Source organism: Vicia villosa, unplaced genomic scaffold (assembly GCF_029867415.1).
Source record: "Vicia villosa cultivar HV-30 ecotype Madison, WI unplaced genomic scaffold, Vvil1.0 ctg.000098F_1_1, whole genome shotgun sequence".
Classification (NCBI taxonomy): domain Eukaryota; kingdom Viridiplantae; phylum Streptophyta; class Magnoliopsida; order Fabales; family Fabaceae; genus Vicia; species Vicia villosa.
The window spans coordinates 1,615,991-1,634,122 of NW_026705010.1; the positions used below are offsets into that span (position 1 = coordinate 1,615,991).

At 36.1% G+C, this 18,132-nt stretch overlaps 2 protein-coding genes across 3 annotated transcripts; one reads left to right on the forward strand and one right to left on the reverse strand.

Annotated features, from left to right (window-relative positions):
* The first annotated feature begins 5,949 nt into the window (after positions 1-5,949).
* On the forward strand, positions 5,950-10,727 carry LOC131624036 (protein THYLAKOID FORMATION1, chloroplastic-like). The gene is made up of 5 exons (XM_058895038.1): positions 5,950-6,316; positions 7,601-7,871; positions 8,145-8,361; positions 8,930-9,045; positions 10,352-10,727. Exons 1-5 carry the CDS (start codon positions 6,112-6,114, stop codon positions 10,413-10,415), a joined length of 873 nt encoding a protein of 290 aa, XP_058751021.1. The 5' UTR covers positions 5,950-6,111; the 3' UTR covers positions 10,416-10,727.
* Positions 10,728-11,524: 797 nt separating this feature from the next.
* On the reverse strand, positions 11,525-15,629 carry LOC131624035 (diacylglycerol kinase 5-like). Of its 2 annotated transcripts, XM_058895036.1 has the most exons (13): positions 15,437-15,629; positions 14,999-15,208; positions 14,770-14,892; positions 14,534-14,662; positions 14,366-14,451; positions 14,106-14,229; positions 13,755-13,803; positions 13,459-13,541; positions 13,224-13,291; positions 12,689-12,763; positions 12,425-12,512; positions 12,029-12,145; positions 11,525-11,951 (listed from the first exon to the last, which is right to left on the reverse strand). In XM_058895036.1, exons 2-13 carry the CDS (start codon positions 15,194-15,196, stop codon positions 11,625-11,627), a joined length of 1,467 nt encoding a protein of 488 aa, XP_058751019.1. In that variant the 5' UTR covers positions 15,197-15,208; positions 15,437-15,629; the 3' UTR covers positions 11,525-11,624. The 2 variants fall into 2 exon arrangements, with proteins under 2 accessions (XP_058751019.1, XP_058751020.1); XM_058895037.1 differs by lacking the exon at positions 15,437-15,629 and having other exon boundaries at positions 14,999-15,430.
* Positions 15,630-18,132: the final 2,503 nt, after the last annotated feature.

Consider the following 18,132-nt stretch of genomic DNA (forward strand, 5'->3'; position numbering starts at 1 on the left):
ATTTGGGTGCAAAGATAAGTAATACAATGCATTCTTATTCGGGGTATATATATCTTCCGCGGCATGGCAAGGCCCTATGTTTGCCAAATTCCTATCGAAGTTAGTCTTATTAACCTGGTTAACTTCAGCCATGTAGTAACTTTGGTCTCCCTCAATATTCTCCACTATGCCATCTTCTCTCCAAATAGTTAACCTTTGATGCATTGTCAAAGGCACAGCAGCAACCCCATGGATCCATTCCCTTCCGAGCAAGAGATTATAATTTGCTTTCGCAGGTATGACCATAAACATAGTTGGCCTTGTGACTGATCCCACCGTGAGATTTACTTGGACAACTCCTAAGGTTTGCCCTATTTTGCCTTCATAGTTAGACAAAACCATGTTATGTGGCCTTATATCAGTATCAAACATACCAATTCTTTTCAGCATGTATTGGGGCATTAGATTCGCTGCTGCCCCTCCATCTACCAGGACTTTATTAATTCCAACATTTTCAATCTTAGCCCTTATGTAGAGTGGCTTCAAATGGTTTCGCATACCTTCATCAGGCCTTTCGAAGAAGGCATTCTGCTCCTCAACTGCACCGTGGTTCAGAACATAGTAACACACAGGTCTGTGTTTTGCCATCTCCTCGACGTCAGCCTCCTCACAATCTTCAACTTCAGTTTCTTGATTAAACTCGTGAGGGAGTACAGATACAACATTGCAGTTGAGGTTTATAGATGATACTCCATCAGAGTCAAAATCATTTGTCATTCTATCATCCTCTTTCCAAAGGCTTGAATGCATCCTCTCCTCTTCTTTCTCGTTCTCAGAATCGAACAACTTGCGCTCCAACGGAGGTTTGCTTGTCTTTGCCCCCTGCATTGGGATTTGATTGCTACTTGTCTCTCCAGCCTCCCTTGGTTTGAATTCCCTTTGGGCTTTCTTCATCCTCTGGTGTCTTCTCCATTGGGATCTGGACATAGGATTTTTGCCTTTGTAATTTTCCAACCTGTACATCTCTCGATTAGAAGTCTGGAATTGTTTTCTATATGCCATTGCAGTTCTTCCACCCTGGTCCCAACTTCGCCATTTGTTGGTTCTGGCACCAGCTTGCATCCATCTATCCCTGGGTATGTCTGCAGGAACCTTGAATGTAACCCTTCGAGCTCTAGGGTGTGGGCTGTCAGGCCTTCTCGATGGGGTTCGATCATCGAACCCAAACAAGTTAGGACGCAGTCCCTGGGTCTCCCGACCCATATAAAGATACCCCCTTTCGAATGATCCCGCTACCAGTTCGTCATAGACTGCACCACATCTAGGGCATAGTGCAACTTCCGAATTGTCGCTGTGACACCTGACCAAAAAACCAACCAAGCTTTCTTCAGACCTTGGGTACACTTTCAACAGCAGGTTTCCTCCTCTCCAAGGTTGGTCTAACCTTTCTCGCAAAGCCCTCTCGAAATTGGCCTGGATCCTCCGATTTGTCATAATTGAACATCTTGGGCACATCACCCTTTTTCCTCCATTCTTTATATGACAATTCCAAAGATAATCCTTCAAACTGTTTCCCCTTGGCGGAATCTCAAGGTTTGCTTTCTCCCACACCAACCATTTTTCTAGTTCTTCGATTTCAGATAAGGGACGCCTAGCATTGACCATGTTAACAACCGCCGGAGGAACTTCAGAAATCTGTATCCGCTGAAGCTTCACCATGAGGTCTTCAGTGGCCTCACTTGTTTCTCCTTTCGGATCTTCAGTCATTTCAGCATCGAAGGATCCTTCAACATCAGCATTGAGGATCGGATTGTCACTTAGGCTTTCAGTAGCCTGCTTTCCATCTGAAATTGTCTTTGATCCAGCAGCATGAATTTCAGATACTTCCACCATGTTGACATCAAATGGTTCACACAAGTTAGTGTCATCCACGTTCAAAGGATCGGCGTCAACCTTCATAGGGTTCTTGCTTTTGTCAGCGAATTTCAAACGTCCATCCTTGATAGCATTCTGGATTAGATCCCTGAAAAGAAAACATTGTGAGGTTTTGTGGCCTAGGAAACCATGATATTTACAAAAACCTCTCTTCTTCCGTTGTTCTAACGGAGGAATTTTAGAATTAGGAGGCACTATCATTTGGCCATCTTTTACTAGTAAATCAAATATTTCGTCACACTTAGTGACATCGAACGTATAAGTTTTCTTGGGAAACCTATCACTCTTATCATTATCTACTGGATTTCTTCCATTATAAGGGGTGAGTAATTTGCAAGCATAGGGTGGCGCTTCCTTTAACTCGGCAAGATCTATTTCGACCTCTTCCATGTCGCATGAGTCTTCGAAAGGTTCGCCCTCAACTTCGTCTGCTTCGACGTATGCTACTCTTTCCTTCTTATAACTCTTACTTGCTCTGGCCTTTTCTGCTTCTAACCGTTCGACTTGTCGAACTCTATCTGCCAATTGGGCCATATCTCTCAGGTATTGAGTATCCAGTTTCTTTCGAATTGAATAATCTAGGCCACCTGCAGCCATTTCAACTAATTCATGCTTCGGGACAGTTGTGAAGCATCTTGATTTCAACAAACGGAACCTGTTTAAGTAATCGTCAATAGACTCCGAGAATTTCCTCTTGATGCTAGCCAGTTCTTTCAAACTTATCTTGGTTTGACCCATGTAAAATTGTTCATGGAATAATCTCTCCAAGTGGGCCCATGCATCTATAGAATTTGGAGGTAAGGTAGTAAACCAAACAAACACATTTTTTGTCAGCGAACTAGGGAAGTATTTAATCCTTAAATCCTCATTCCCTGCTAAGTCTCCGGCTTCTGTCAGATACCTGGCAATATGTTCCACCGTTGATTCATTCGTGTCCCCTGAAAACTTAGTAAATTTTGGCACTTTGGTGCCCCTTGGCAACTCTGTTTGCATGATATAATCCGCTATAGGAGATGTATAATTTGGGCGTCGAAGTCCAGTACTGAGGCCATTATTGGCCATAACTCTTTCTATCATGGCAGTTAAGTTATTTTCTGTGGCTAGGTTTTCTCTCCTAACTCTCTGAACTACTTCGTCTGGGTGTTCATCCCTACCTACTATTCTTAATCTGGGCCTTTCCTCCTCAAACTCTTGTTGAGCAGGGATAATTCTTCGGTTCGAAGCTTCTAGATCTATTACCCGATTCCTTTCGATCGTTGTTGTTCTCTGTGGAGGGATTACGCCAGCAGTGGTTGCACTAGGTGGAGGCACTGCATTTTGGACACGTTCTAGAATGGGGTCTCCTTCTCGATAAGAGGATTGGTTATTTCTCCGTCTGGGTTGTGGAACACCCATAAATTATGCCATTCGATTCATTTGGGATGATATATTTTGAAAGGTTTCCATATTCTCCCGATTTTTACTAGCAATATTTGTTGCTAAAGGATTTAAGATTGACGATAATTCTCTGGCCAGGGTTCCTAACATATCGTGATTACTTGCGTCCATCTCTTGTCGGAATGCTGCTTGATTACTTGTGGTAAAATTGGGTATTTGGGCAGAGAAGCCAGTGTTTTGTGCGCTTCGACCTACTGAACCAGCATTTGGCGAAAATGTCGCGGGGTTAGTTGTAGTGTATGTAGGTTCTGCTCCTCGTGTACCTGTCATGTATGGATATGGCATTCCATATTGACTGTTTGGTCTCCATTCGAACGCAGATGATCCAGGGGAGAATAATTGGTTTGCAGCATTCGTCGAAGCAAGTTGCATCTCGCTTGCACTTGAGGATGGAGGTGCGGTAGTCGATACCGAAACTGGAATAGTCCCTGTCGTTGCTGTATTGTTTTCAGGTATAGCCTGGGAACTATCCATGGGTCTCGATCCATTTGGACCTGGTATGTTCCGCGCTCCTTGAGTAGAAGTCGAAACATGCGCAGAATTTGCCGCTCCTGTTCCTGACCCTTGTGGGGGATCTTGATCTCCCCCCGTACTGGTCGTAACAACCATTTTCTTGTTGTACCTTCGTCTGGGAATCGGTTGTGCACTGTTTTTTAATTTACCGTTCCTAAGGTTCATACAAGGTCTTGATATTTTCTAGACAAAACAAAACAATCGATTAATAACAATCTGTTTGACACGGTCCCACTGGGCGTGCCAATTTGTTTACGGTGATTTCCGGTAAACAACCGCTAGTCTTCCAAACTATAATAAATATGATTTGGTTACTCGCAGGATCGACTAGATTGATCCTAGGACATAGTCAAATAGGTTGTTATTCATGATAGTTCGAATTAAGTCTATGATTGGTGTGTCTTGAAATAAAAAGTACTTGATCAAATAAATAAAGATTAGCAATCACTTTGTTATACACGTAAATATAACATCAGCGAAAGGTAAGTTAAAGATAAAACATAAGACAAAACTGTAAAAGTGCAAGAATCTTAAAGTGCAGAAAAGTAAAATGTTTCGAAGATAAATGACATGAAAATAAAGAGTGCAATAATGTAAATGACAGAAAGTAAACAAAACGCTGTAATATCGAAAGATACTTGAATAAAGGAAAATACACATGTATTTAAATTGGTGTTGGTGTCATACGTACATTTCTCAGCAAACTCTTTCTCTTAACACTTGATACTTGAGCAATATGTGAGTGATTTGTACAAAATGAACACACGGAATCCTAACATTAAGACCCTTATTTATACTAGTTTCGACCCTAACGGTCCTACACTAATCTAATGCCACGTTGCTCGCGGAAAATCCAGGGATGCCATCTGTCTTCGTGCGGTTACATAAACTACTTCGAAATTCAAATCATCCCGCCTGAATCCTCCTTCGACGCGTGGCAACATAATTATAATCGAGAATGCTACGAAAACACGCTAAGCTTCAGTACTTTGCATATTTCGCAAAAACGTCTAAGTTCCAAAGATCATTCTTCTCGAATTTAGCTTCGGTGCTCGCTATTTTGTTTCAACTTAAACATCATTCTCGAAGCATGGCCATCAGTAGCCATTCTCTATCTTCAAAGATGGTCATTAGTAACCACCTTCTTCGAACTTCGAACCTTCGAAGGACATTTCTTTCCAAACGAAATCTTCAGCTTACACTCACCCATAATTAAGGGAATTTCCCCTAATTGAGGGACTCGCCCCTAACAAGGGGATTCACCTGAAAAAGAATGAAGGGCTTAAAACTATGTGGATGGGGAGCTTAATCACTTCACCCTTTACAGGTCTTCGTGCTTGAGAGATTGTGTAGTGATATATTTGCAAAGATCCACAATAGGGTGATGTGGGACCAACCCCTATCAGGCACCCGCCCTAGAATATGTTGCATATGCATGATCCCCCGGTATGTGGCTCGTCCTAAGGAGAGACATGGATGATGACATATACGCAATCTATAACCATACGTGGAAGATGTCATGACCACGATTCTCTAAGAAGTAGGCAGTCAACAACTTTCCTAGCCAAGGTGGAGCAATTACTATTACTCAAGATTCCCCAAATTCAGGCTCAAATGTTTATATAAATATCTCACCCTTAAGATTGAGAGACAATCTAATTATTCAGTTAAGAATGCTCCCAAATACAGAGCTTCTCACCCTCGTGAGTTTGCTCTAATTCTCACTTGCGAAGCTTATCCTAACGTCCAAAATATCTAAAGTCTCTGATAACTCTTTGATACACATTTGTATTTTTTTAACAGTTACAATATTAATATTAAAGATCTATGATTGCATGATTTCTACATTGACTTATTGTATTTACCTTACTTTTTAACAATAGTTATTAGCATATCAATAGCTCGAATGATGTAACTATTTTGATGAACACTCTCATATACTCTTATATGAATTAATTATTTGATGAGATTTTACTCTTTCTATTTCTAATTTGTTTTATTAGATGTATATCCACATGTCACAAAATCGTTGGCTCTTAGAAAAATTCACAAGAATTTCAATATCATACCGAACGGATAAGCTTTTGATTTTGATTTTCCCCGCAATCCACAGAAACCTCATTTTCCTGTTGACAACACTAACACTCAAAGCAACGAAGATGCAACTCTCCCTCTGAACATTCTTCTCCCAAATTTTCATTCTATGCCTGCAAATTCCTGAATCCGGCCACCACTCTCTCTGCTCCGATGGCCGCCGTAACTTCTTCCTTCTCTCTCTCAACACTCACTCAATCATCTTCTCAAAGGAAACTCACCTTTTCTTCCACTCGCTTTTTTAGTTCCGATTCAGATGCCGTTCGCTTTCGTTTGAGCTTGTCGCCTCACTGTGTTGGAGTTCGAAGTTCCAATTCCGTTTCCAAAATGGTCGTTCGGTGCTCCTCTTCAGTGTCAGGTTTGTAAATTAAGGGAATAACTTTGAACGAGTTCTGAACTCTTTTTTTTTTTTTCAATTTAGAGTTGTTGATTAATTTAGAAGTATATGGATGTGAAATTTTTTACTCTTGTAGTTTTATGGGATTAGGAATTTAGAATCAAAGGGTTAGATTTTGGTGTGATCTAGTATTTCAGCTTAATTGCTTACAATGCGTTTGTTGTTTGGTTTGATTCAACAAGCCAACAAAAGTGATTTTTTAACTTAGTGTGTTTGGATTGGCTGTGGACAAAATTGATCTTAACATAATTGAGTTTGATATAATTGATTTTAAAAGAGTTTAGCATAACTGATTAATGTTTGAATACATTTCCGTAAAAAATGAGTTGAACAACAAATTTCAGTGGAAAAACACGTCTAAACTTAGAAGCTACAAATTCTAGCATCTAGTAGAATGAATTCAGGAGACAGATTCAATTCTACTTTAGAAGAACCAAACACCTCAAAATCATTCCAAAATCAATTCTACACCTCTAGAATTGCTTTTGACTCTTTCAAAAGCTAAACCAAACATGCAATTAATAATGTTGCAGTTGATAGCGTGTTTGCGATATGTTTGGTTCTGCGGTGAAAAAAATTGATTTTGAGTGAATTGATTATGTAAAACTGATTTTGATTAAAAGTGAGTTGAATGTAAAGTGATTTATGTTTAGATAACTTTATGTAAAAATCACGTATAAACTCAAAATATACAAATTCTAACTTCAGATAGAATCAATTTTGTAAGCAGAATCAATTCTACTTTAGAAAATCAAACCCCTCAAAATCATTCAAAAATCAATTCTATACTTCTAGAATTTTTTTTGCCTCTTCCAAAAACTAAACAAAACATACACGAATGAACACTGCAAAACTTTGATGTTTGAACCTTATTCTATAGTTTCACTTATGTAACTGCTTGTGGCCTTGTGCAAATGTCAGCAACATATTATTTGACCAGAAAATTTACTTTATTGATGCCACCTAGCCGTTTCTCTAAGAGATTTTCGTATAAATTTGATCTGAATGTCTTTGTTGCTCTTTCATGCATGAACCTGATTCTTCAGTTTCATTCTGTTAGCAAGCATCTCCTATTAGACTTGGATTCATATCATGATCATGCTATGTCAAGTATTGTGAATAGTTTTGAATTCCATTCTTCCATAATTGCCAACTCGTACTTCTAAAAGGGAGAAGAAATAAAAATAGAAAATAAACCTTGTTATCAATAGTTAGTCATGGTATGTCTACATACTTGATCTGCAGACCCTCCTCCAACTGTTTCTGAGACAAAGTTAAATTTTCTCAAGGCATATAAGCGGCCAATACCTAGTATCTACAACTCCGTGCTTCAAGAGCTAATTGTGCAGCAACATCTGATGAGATACAAGAAGTCATACCGCTATGATCCTGTATTTGCACTTGGCTTTGTTACTGTATATGATCAACTCATGGATGGGTATCCTAGTGATGAGGACAGAAATGCCATCTTCCAAGCATACATTAATGCATTGAAGGAAGATCCAGAACAATACAGGTTAGAGAATGAATGTTTGTATGTCTGTGTGTATGGAAGATCCAGAACAATACAGGTTATTTTCTCTGTGAATGAATGATTGAGAAAATAACAGTGGATTAATTTTCCTAAGACATGTTTTTGTATCTCAAGAAATGTACCTGAAGTAAAAAGAATCTTGTAGCACAAGTGCAGGCAGCATTGTATGTGGATTTGTAATCCTAGATTTGAATAAATTGCACTTATGAATTATTTTTTCTTGCATCAAATGATATTAAATATTGCTCATTGCAGAGTAGATGCACAGAAGTTGGAAGAGTGGGCTCGTGCTCAAAATTCGACTTCCCTTATTGACTTTTCATCCAGGGAAGGAGAAGTTGAGGGGATTTTAAAGGATATTGCAGAAAGAGCAGGTGGAAAGGGAGATTTCAGTTATAGTCGTTTCTTTGCAGTAGGCCTTTTTCGCCTTCTTGAGTTGGCAAATGCAATGGAACCGACAATTTTGGAAAAGGTTATCTAATTCATTTAAGTCATCTTGATATATTTATCCCAACTTACTCAAATACTCATTTTTATTATATATTAAGTTTTTATCTTTCAAAGTTTATTCTATCAAGTCAAGTTCTGTAACATCATTTCTAGAAAACTAATCATTCAAGACAGTCCAACTTATTTGGATGCCCTATTGCTATTGCAAACCTATTTGGATTAGCCAAAGCAGAGCTGCTAAATAACTTTGATATCTTGATCTCTCTTCCACCAAGTTCAGGCTTCATTAGTGGAATTACTCCAATCATTTTCTTTATTTATTCAGAAAATTAATTTCACTATTTTATTTCTGCTGAAATTATTGCATTACTAAATAACTAAGGAGTATGTCGGTTCACTTGCAATAAACATTTTTCGACATGGCACATAAATTGTTGATAAAACTTGTAACATTGAGCATGCAGATGATATGACTAGGGCACTGCATCAGATGTTTTGAATGTCAAGATTGTGAAAGTGTCTATATTCTACTACTAATAATTTTGTGTGGGAGTATTTATCAATTAACCTCTGGTGTCAATCTCCAACAGCTTTGTGCGTCTTTGAATATCAACAAAAGAAGTGTGGATCGGGACTTGGACGTGTATCGCAATCTGCTTTCTAAGTTGGTTCAAGCTAAAGAGCTGCTAAAGGAATATATTGACAGGTACCCATAAACATTACAATACTATAAGTTGTTCTTGCATCTCTTAAATTTTCACCTACGTATGTATAATCTTTGAAAATAAAATTTGGTGAATTTAGTTTTTCCGTATGCTACATTTTGTCTGCACTAGCCCATTTAGTTCAAGATTGAATCAACATTCTAATTGTCCTTTTTACAAAAAAGAGAATATCTCAATCCACCCCGTAATACTCTTGGGCATTCGGCGCAATTACATTTATGTCCCCTGTTTCTGTAGATACACCTCCGGAAACACATTTTTTCCCCAAAATTGGGGTTTTTTCCGGATATACATCTACGGAAGTATTTTAAATTGGGAAATATTTGGGAAAACTCCCAAATAATTCAGTTAAAAAAAGGTTCCGTAGATGTATCTACGAAACAAATCAACGTAAAATAAAAAAAAAAAAGGTACTTCCGGAGATACATCTCCGGAAACAGAAGGGCAAATTTGGCAACGCACATGGTGTGTGAGAAAGCTATGAGATGAGATAAGATATTCTCTTACAAAAGTGAGATAATTTCTGATTACTTGTATAGTTGAAAAGTTGGGTGGTTACTGGTTATCTATTTTACCAAGTTGAGCAGATGGTATATTGAATTAGTATTGGCACTAAAATACCATCCCATCTACGAAGTCCGGACTCAGACATTGACACGGGAGAGACATTGACACGGGAGACGAACACGGACACGAGGATCCCGCTAATGTAGAAAATATAAGACACGGATACGGCTATATATATATTTTATATATTAATATAATAATGTATTGTATGAGCACAATTTACAAAGAGTTTAAAACGAGAGGCAAAACTCATATTTATTTAAACATAGTATTTTCAATAAAAAAAAAGACATAAATCCACCAAAATAAAATGATACAAATCATATCATAGTCACTCCATATCGTAAAAACCAGCCTCTAAGCCGGACTCATTCAAAGACAAGTTAGCAACTTCAAGAAATCGACTTTCGTCTAATGATCCAAACTTAGTTGGGTTTTTCTTTTCTTTTTTTAAAAATCTAAATTTTTTTGAGTTAGGTGTGTCATTTATTTGAAAAATGTGTTGGATACATGTCGTACGAGTATCCGTGTCCGACGCAGCGACACGCTGTGAGAATGGCGCGTCGGCGCTTCATAGCATTCCATCTGTTCAATAATACTATTAACCCTCAAAGTCTTTGTATTCATGACAGTAACATTTCTACACGTTTTGTTTTGGTTATAATTTGTTTTTGCGGTAAGATTTTGATTATGATTCTTTGGAATAATCTTTTGCTTCAGGGAAAAGAAGAAAAGAGAAGAAAGGACTGAACCACAAAAGACTAATGAGGCCATTACAAAATGATTTGGACAAGACCAAACTTATTACACGATAATCCGATAAAAATTTGGTTTCCTTGACTTACCTTTTGTTTGTTCGCGACTTTGGATATCAGAATGCGGCTCTTTTATCATACTGTATTTATTGTATCTTTTGTGATGGGGATTCAGGTAAATTGTTGTTTCAATTTAAACACAATAATTTCACCCGTTCAACACATTCGTATGTATTCTTTTCTTACATGTATTTTTTCTCTTGTTCAGTGGCATATGTATTGTATACTTGTAGTTCTCAGATACATAATTGAAGGCAGCATATATATTCTGATAGCTGAAATTATTCTTGTATTTCATAAACTTATCTATTGAGGAAAGGTGTGAGATTTGCAATCTTGAATTGGATATTGATACTCCTTTTTTATTTATAAAAGGATAGGGATGTGCAAAAGCACTGCAACTATATTTGCACTCCAACCACTCCTAGTCATCAAGGTCACAGCTCAATATTTGGGAAAATAATGAAACGGAGGACACAGACACTCACTAAAAAATAAAAAATAAAAAATAAAACAATGGCATTTGACTTTTAGGTATCCATCATTATTTAAAGAATTAAAAGTATATTCTAATCAAACTTTAATGTCATTATCTCTTCATTGATCAACATTGTTTGGATAAATTTTTAAAATTGAGAGATTTATTTAAAAAATATATAATGTGTGTCAAACACTAAAAAAATAAAACACCTTATTTGACTCTTATTTATCCATCATCATTTAAAGAATTAAAAATATTCTAATCAACTTTAATATCATTAACTCCGTAGTTCAACATTGCTTCGAAATTTTCTTAAAACGTGTTTGAGATTTTTTTTAAAAATATACAAGGTGTGTCAACAAATATTTTTTTAATAATTTGTTTGAATTGTTTGACAAGTGTCTTATGCGCGATACTTACACAGGGTGTTGAAACAAATAAACAAACCTATTTTTTGAGAGTCTACCGCACCTAAAGCATAATGCAAATAGTGTTATTGGAAATCTAAGCAACAGGAAGAATTTTTCAAAGTGAAGCAATTAATGTATTCTAAAACTTCTGCAACCATAATGCTGTAAGAATTGGACAAATTGCATGTAAAAGTGAAAGAATGAAAGCAACTAAAAATATTAGGGAGGGATTAACACTTATCGGATGTAGAAAATGTCAAACTGCACAACTCTAAAGAATTTAGGAACTAACTAAGTTCAGAAATATCAACCTCATCTGGGATTCTAAATGTATCTGCTGCACCAAACTTCCGAAATTCTTCTGCTAAAGAGTCTTCTTCTATTTCTCCATCACTGTCATCTTCTTCATTATCGTGGTATGGCGACGATGGATCATACATGCTTTGAGACTTGCAAATATGAGTGGCAAGCATGTTAACCTGACCGTGGTGAGAAATCTCTACCACAACGGTATCATCGTCAACAGGAAGAGGTTGTTTCCAAGGTTCACCATCCATCCTCATGAATGTATGATCTGCTCCACCTTTGCAAAACTCAAATCGGATTCTATGCGCCTAATGAAACAATTGAGAAGGATAAATAAATTATACGTTATAGATTTTTTTTACCGTGGTATATGAACCATGCTTACCTGAGCAAGACGAGTACCATGTCCTTTTGGAGCAAGCAAAACAAGCCCGTGCCATGCATTTCTAAAACCAACGACTTCTATAAGGCCATCATCCACATATGGTGGTGTCAATTCTCTCTGTATAATAAAATAAAAATAGCCTCAACTGAAAACAGAAAAATTAAAAATGACTAGAATAATAGTATTGAATATTTAATTGTCTGGTTTTTAACTAATATCAGTCAAAACTAACAAAAGATTTTACAGAAAAAAAGTAAATATTTAGAATTGGCATATGAATTTTCTGAAATTCCTAGTCTGTATGGTAACTGGTGGAGTACAATTCCATAACAGACCAAGTTCAAACGCCAGTTACAGAAAGCAGAGGAAACAAAAGAATTAGGATATGACTATTACATCGTGTTGCTTCTTCCTGTTCGGTGTACCCCATGGATTGAATCCACCAGAAAAGCTTGGCAAGTTAAGACATACAATTGACCTGATGCTGGACATAAAATACAATGAAAAGAGTCAACATAGTTGTTACTTGACTAGTAAAAACATCCATACACCATGAGTAGTTTTGTTGCTAAAATATTTGATCTTCGTCAAGTTCAAAATGCAGGAATTTATATTTTTAATGTTTTGATAAAGATATAGATAGTATATAAAATGGTCTACCTGGGAGGTATGTATAGGTCTTGCCATTGACCAGGTTTTTGCATGAACTTTACTTTTGTAAGTTGTGCTATGTTCCTGCATTAGAAAATCGAATTATATTTACCTATATAGACAAATTGTAAACATGACTCAGCAGACAAAGCACGGAACTATTTAAGAACAAGAAACTAATTGGTTTTGCTTGTCATATGCATGAACAGAAGTTACTAAATTAGGCACCTACATAATTATTACATGATTTTGAGATTGTATTTGATGCTGCTATCAGTTCAGTTTTTGACATTATGCAATGTTGACAGCCTTTTCCCTAAGGATTTATTACCGACGGTAGACTCTTGATGGAGAAGCCGCACTAAGTAGAGGAGCTAACAATATCAAGTTCATAAAATTTGACACCAGAAGTGTATGTAACAAGAGTAATTTATGCATTTACATTTCATAAAATTTGAGATGGTAAGAAACAATGTAAAATTTATGAGAAAAATATGCAAGTCATATGTACTGTGCTATCAACGACAGATCTTAGCGAACTGACCTGGAAGCAGGATGGATTAAAGGGGCAAAAAACCATCCTTGTGTGCATCCAAGCTTAGCATACGTAGTCTAAAATGCCAATCAAAATTAGGAACACAATATCAGGTTTCAAAATGTAGATGAATGAGTATAATTATCTCTTTTCAAACAACTCTCTAGATTTTCCATTCAAAAGTCAGAAAGTCAAACAAGTAATGCTATCATCAACCATAATTTCTAAAGAAACAACTAAGTACCTGATTCACCAGCTGGTTTTTGAACTTTTCAGGATTCATCTTTCGTTCAGAATGAAATGCGTAAGATACTTGAGCATCCATTCCTATAATCAGCAATTACAGATATTTCAACAACTACTATAGTTAGGTGGACCTAGAAACAAATTCCCCCAATATAATCTAAGATCTGAAATATTCTTGGAACCAGACCAAAATGAATGAATTCTTCCAGAGAGGAAAGCTCATTCATATGGTCCCACGACCCACAACAACGAGTTCAGGCTCAAAAGAAATAAGGAATAACTATTTTTACTGACCCATGCTGAAGTAATTCCAAAATCCGCCACGAAAAGTGAGGTAACCATCCTGTGAAACAATTAGAACAAAGAGGAAGTGAGGTGAATAGGAAAGAATACCCTCTTCTAAAGTTCAATTAAGTAAAACAAATCTCGGAACATAAGCACTTCCGCCCATCATTTTGAATATCCACAAACTCAAATATTAAAATCAAGAAGAAAATTCAATAAAAGCTATAAAACATTTTGTATTACTAGTTTGCATTGTCCCCCTAGCAATTAGGCTTTTACTATTGATAGCAAAAAACAGATATTTACTAACCCAATATCTTCTGATCAATCTTCAATATAGTTAATGGTATGATGTTTTACCATATTAAGTTCATCTGCTTCAGATACACGGTGGAAGGCATGCAGAGAATGTGGCAGCTCAAGAGGCGGAATTGGATCACAGGAACCTTCTTTTGGAGTTTTCATCCTCATAAGAATATGCCAGCTGAAGTATAAGAAGAACCAAAATCAAAAAGTATTACAATTATCAAACAGTATTTGAAGAAATCTATGCAGTGGCACAATAGAAGTAACTTAGGAGCCAAGTCATAGGATTAAAGAATAGGCCCAGAACTCTTTACTTGTCTATTTTCATTTCCTTGGCTTTCATGACTTGATCTAAAAATGCCTCAACTGAGCGTTGATCTGTCCCCGGGTTCTTCTTCCCCTATAATGCAGCAAAAATCAATTGCTTCCTCATTTATCATCAAAATAGAAAATTTTCATTAATCAAAACTGCAGTTTCCTACCCAACCAAATGCAAAAGGTAGATTATTCCCAGTGCCCAAGGGAACAGTAGCAATTGCCGGCGGATGGGATAATTTGAGATCACAAACAACTCCAAGTAGCCAGCCCGCTGTTCCATCACCCCCTGCAACCTGAAGACAACTGCAAAGTATTAGAAACTCATAACAAACATAAATTTGCTTTGCTTGCTTACAAAAATGGTACAATCAACCCATCAAAATTGTGCATCGCAACTCACAATTAACTTCAACCTCTCCATGATCTTGATAGCAAATTGATCACCCCTTTTCTTGAGGCTTTCCAAATTAGCATAGATTGTTCTTAGCGCCTTATCGGGAGGTTGTTCCCCCAAATCAAAGACCTGAAATTTACATTGCTCCACTAAGGTCACTTACAAAACTTGCATAAACGAATCATCATTTTAAGCTTGTGGAAATTGAAAATAGTCCATGCAAGACTAATGATACCTGTTTTTCATTAAGAAGTGCCCGGTAGGTTAATAAAAGGTCACCTCCAAGCTGACCACCACTCTTGGAGTTAATAAAAACCAAGACAGGACAGTCGGGCACGACCGGATCACATTCATGAAATTTCTGAACCTTGGAGGAGTCCGGTACAAGAATGTAATCAGGAATCTTAAAGTTGCTCAAGAACTCAGCAGTCATTGTTGCATGCAGCTGCACAAACTCATAGACAGAGATTAACAAATAAATGAATATAAAGTAAATGCAAAATGTACAAATATAGATATATTTTGAAACATTATACGTTTCATTTTACATCACAAAACAACAGGTGAGACTGGAATTGAAAGAAAAGTGGCTGGAATTTAACGGTCAACGCGATTTTGAGTGCAAACAGAAATTGGAATTGAAAGGGAAACGAGGCTACGGATGAGTGTGTACCTGGAGATGGAGTGAGATTGCAAAAGAAAAGTGGATCTGCAATTAAATTTGACTTTTATTAAAAATGGATAGCCAAAAGTGAAAAAGTTCAATTTTTTTGATTAATTAGGAACTCTTAGCATTGGGATCCGTGTTGGGTTGGGACCCAAAACGACATGTAAATTCTGAATCCGTGTTAGGAACTCTTAGAAAAGTGAATGTGAATGTTTTGTACAGCGGCGAGTTCACTAAATCATCATTTCGGCCTATAATTAAATTTAGTATCAAATCATGTCATCCACTAGTAAATTAATCCATTATATCTTAATATTAACTTAATCCCTTTAATTATCAAATTATTAATATTTGAACATTAAAAAAGACAAATTGAATTTATTTAGGGATACTGCTAAAAAAGTTAATTTATATTTTTATTAAAAGTAATACACAATTTCCAAAATAATATTTTTTCAATTTAGTTTTTAACTTGTATCCGTAGAGTACAAATTAACATTACTCTTTCTTTCGGGACGATCCAATCAATGCAAAGGTTCCGTTCTAATTTTAAAAATGAGCTCAAATTTAAAAAAATAAATGCAATTATAATAATTAAAAAAACATATAAAAATACAATTATATATTAATCAATAATGTATTTAATTATAATTATTTTGAGTTTTGATCTATCTACATTTTTCTATGTATTGATTTTTTATCATATTATTATTTTTATTTATTGAATTTTTATTATAATATTTTATTTAGTTAGATTTATATTTATATTTATGAAAAAAATTAGACCTAAAATTTGGGGCCTCTCAAAATTTGGGAACCTATGTTGTAAAACTTTTTACAGTTGCACAGGACCGGCCCTATTTTATCTATATACAAATATTAATTTAACAATAATTATATATACATATATTAATTAATTAATTAAAGACATATTAATTACACTATCAACTTTTTAAATATACCTTATTATAAATACATGTAATTAAAGACATAGTTATAAGCAACTATAATTCTATGATGAATTATCGAAACCATGACAAAATTAGGTGTCATGATGAACAGAGTCGCCACCGATCATTATTTATTCCAAGAGGAGAGAGAAAATATCGAATAAAATCCATGAAAGAAAAGAAATGGTTGTCGTAGCCAAGAGTGGGTTCGAGAGTCAATTTTGTAAAAGGAATGTATTAGCACCCCTCATATCCGTTGTACTCATCAGGACTCATTTAGTTAGTTTTGCGAATGAGTGTTAGCGTGAATCGTTTGCGATATTCTACTTATCACGCGAGAAAAGAGAAAAGAAAAAGGTTTTAGTTTTTTTTGTTTATTATGCTCACAAAGAATTCAAATCTTATGCCAACATACTCTCAGGTGCAACTAGGGGTGGGAATAGGCCAGGCCGGCCTACAGGGGCCTATAGCCTAGCCTACTTAAGGCCAGGCCAGGCCAGGCTTGAGCTTTTTTAAAAGTCTATTTAATAAAATAGGTCAGGCCTAGGCTATTAAAAAAGCCTATAAAGCCTTGTAGGGCGGCCTATATTTTCATATATATATATATTAAAATTAGTCTAAATAGGTTGGTCTATATATGCATATATATTAAAAAAAGTGTTAAATGGATTGGTCTATATATGCATATATATTAGAAAACATGCTAAATAGGTTGGTCTAAATGTTCATATATATGCGACCTATAAGGCATCTTAAGTAATATGACTTAATTGAAACATTAATAAGAAAGAGGCTTTTAAATAGGCTATCAGGCCAGGCCAGGCTTTTAAAAAGGCCAGGCCAGGCTGAAAAAACGAGCCTATAGTAGGCCATGGGCCAGGCTCAGACCTTGTATGTTTATCGTAGGCCAGGCCCAGGCCTTATAAAGCCTAGCCTAGCCTATTCCCACCCCTAGGTGCAACGAGGAAATCAGAGCTTCGTAGTTCGTGGTAATAAATCACAAGTTAGTTGATTACTTTTAAAGAATGATGTGTTAGACATTTTGAGCATTTAAACCCTTAATTGTTGTCCGCTCTTGAAGACTGGATCATTTGTTTGTTTCACGTCGAAATGACTAATAGACACTCATTTCTGAAAAGGTTTTCAAGGTCGCACACAGGTGAAAAACAAGCTTGATGAGTTGAGTTAATTTTAAACGGATATTTAGTAAACATTTGAGCATATGTGTGCTTCTAGCGCGTCTTTACCCAAGGTATTCAAAAAGACGTGCTTCCAATTGTCACTTGTTATACAAGCTGATGTAAATTAATCTTTGTGAATTTTTAGTAAATATTTGAGCATAGGTGTGCTCCTAGCGTGCGATTACCCAAGGTATTCAAAAAGATGTATTTCTAATTGTCATTTGTTGTCATAGTTTATTTAGAGTGTTTTAATGCAAAAGACCAAGGTACTTAAGAGGTGTGCTTCAATTGTCACTTGTTCTTTTGATTTTATTGAGAAAAAGATTTGAAAGAGACTTGACATTGGATCAAGAGCTAATTAATTATTAAATGTTTGAATTGAATGGTGAAAGAATACTTGATGTTGGATCAAGCATTTGTGATACGTGCGATTGAATTTGAATGATAAAGAAGCTTCACGTTGGATCAAGCCTTTTTTTATTTTTGAAAAGATTGGTTTTAAATTTTAGCCAACTATTTAATTAATTCATTTTAAAAACAACCAATTAAAGGCAAAAATAAAAAACAAGTA